At 47.4% G+C, this 1,655-nt stretch overlaps 1 protein-coding gene across 1 annotated transcript in view; it reads left to right on the top strand.

Moving 5' to 3' along the window:
- The first annotated feature begins 236 nt into the window (after window positions 1–236).
- LOC102012389 (PRAME family member 6-like) overlaps window positions 237–1,655 on the top strand; it is a 3,288-nt gene continuing 1,869 nt past the window's right edge. Inside the window, exons 1-2 of the mRNA XM_013510147.1 lie at window positions 237–565; window positions 952–1,542. Coding sequence (XP_013365601.1) covers window positions 237–565; window positions 952–1,542 — 920 coding nt within the window. The remainder of the gene's footprint in view (window positions 566–951; window positions 1,543–1,655) is intronic.

The raw sequence follows: 1,655 nt of genomic DNA, 5'->3' as shown, positions 1-1,655 counted from the left end.
TGGCTTAAAGTGGATACAATAGTGGGGTCCTGGTACCAACAGGTGCACAGGTTAGGCTTTACAGTCACCCAGCTGAGAGAAACTTTGGTAAACTGAGAGGGCTTCACCATGGCCAGACCAGGGACCTTAGCTCTGAGTTGGTTTTCATGGGGGTTAAAGGCATTTCTGAGCTTGCTCTGAACAGATGCTGCATCCATAATATTACCCAGGTTACTTCTCCTTGCAGATATCTCAGGATGAGCATGCAGAACCCAAAGCCTCTGTATGAGCTGGCCAAGCAGAGCCTGCTGAAGAGTGACACCATAGCCAGCACTACTCTGCATGACCTGCCCAACATGATCTTCCATGACTTATTCATTGATGCCTTTATAAGGGAACACAATGAGGTCCTGAAAGGGATGGTGCAGGCCTGGCCATTCCCCTATCTACCTTTGAGGACCCTAATGGATTTGAGGATGCCATATACTCAGTATGCAGAAATCACACTGCAAAAGAGAAACCTACACTCGCTACAAGCCATACTGGATGGAATTGATAGACAGCTGTCTCAGAAGGTTCGGCACAGGTGAGCATCATTCATGAATACTGGAAGGCGTGTCCTGGGAGTTCAGGGCAGGGACAATGGGCGTCAAGGATCAAAGGAAACTAAAGTGTGCAGCAGTTTCTGGTGTTGAGGAGGAACATAGAGGTTTTGGCCTTTGCTAAGCAGCACCTCTGAAAGGGGTTTCCTGAGGAGAAGGCTGCATGTAAAAGATGCAGTAAACTCAGCAGGAACCTGCATCTTCTAACTCTCACAGGTCAAGAAGTTGAACCAAGCTGCATGCACAGGTTAAAAGGGTAGAAGATGAAGGCAAGAAAAGTAGGGGTGCAGCTCACAAAGTGGAAGAGAAGGCCAGGTAGGAATTGTATCCTTTATCTCAATTCTGAGGTTTCTTCCTGTCTTACACACAGCAGGTGGAAACTGCAGGTGCTGGACTGGAGACATGTACACCGGGACTTCTGGACTGTAGGACCCAGAGCCATGAATGCTGCTCACATGGTCGATGCCAGAAATGAGGACATTTACAAGCCTGCTTTATGTGTGAAGAAGCCAGCCTTGAGAATATTCGCAAACCTTTGTTTTGTTGCCTTGAGTCCATTTTCTGCCACTGAGGACAACTTACAACTCTGCCTCTTGAAGTGGGCCAGGAAGAGAAAAGCTTCCGTACCCGTGTACTGTGAGAAGTTGTTGATCAAGTCCACCGCTATATTTAAAGTCCTGAAGCTTCTGCAACCTGTTCGACTGGATTCCATCCATGAACTGGAGGTGTTTAGTGACTGGGGTAAGGAAGGCATGAAAGCATTTGTTCCTCAGCTCAAGAGGATGAAAAACCTTCACACATTTCACTTTAGCAATGTCAGTCCTGAAATATTTCCTTCACCATTGGAAAAGAAGTGGTATTCCCACTTCTATGCTATTCACTTCGGACAGCTGAAAAATCTCCGGGACCTTCATCTAGAGGAAGTTTTCTTCCTGGAGGGAAATCTGCCTAAGATCATCAGGTGAGTGGCTGGTGAGCTCCCCAACACAATCGTGGTTACACTACGCATTAAAAGGGCATTCCTGGTGCTGGGGATTTAGCTCAGTGGCAAAAGCACCTGCCTGGCAGGTGCAA

This window comes from Chinchilla lanigera, unplaced genomic scaffold, assembly GCF_000276665.1.
Source record: "Chinchilla lanigera isolate Chin_1 unplaced genomic scaffold, ChiLan1.0 scaffold00217, whole genome shotgun sequence".
Classification (NCBI taxonomy): domain Eukaryota; kingdom Metazoa; phylum Chordata; class Mammalia; order Rodentia; family Chinchillidae; genus Chinchilla; species Chinchilla lanigera.
The sequence above is the reverse complement of the archived record's forward strand: the minus strand, read 5'-3'. Positions and strand labels throughout refer to the sequence as shown.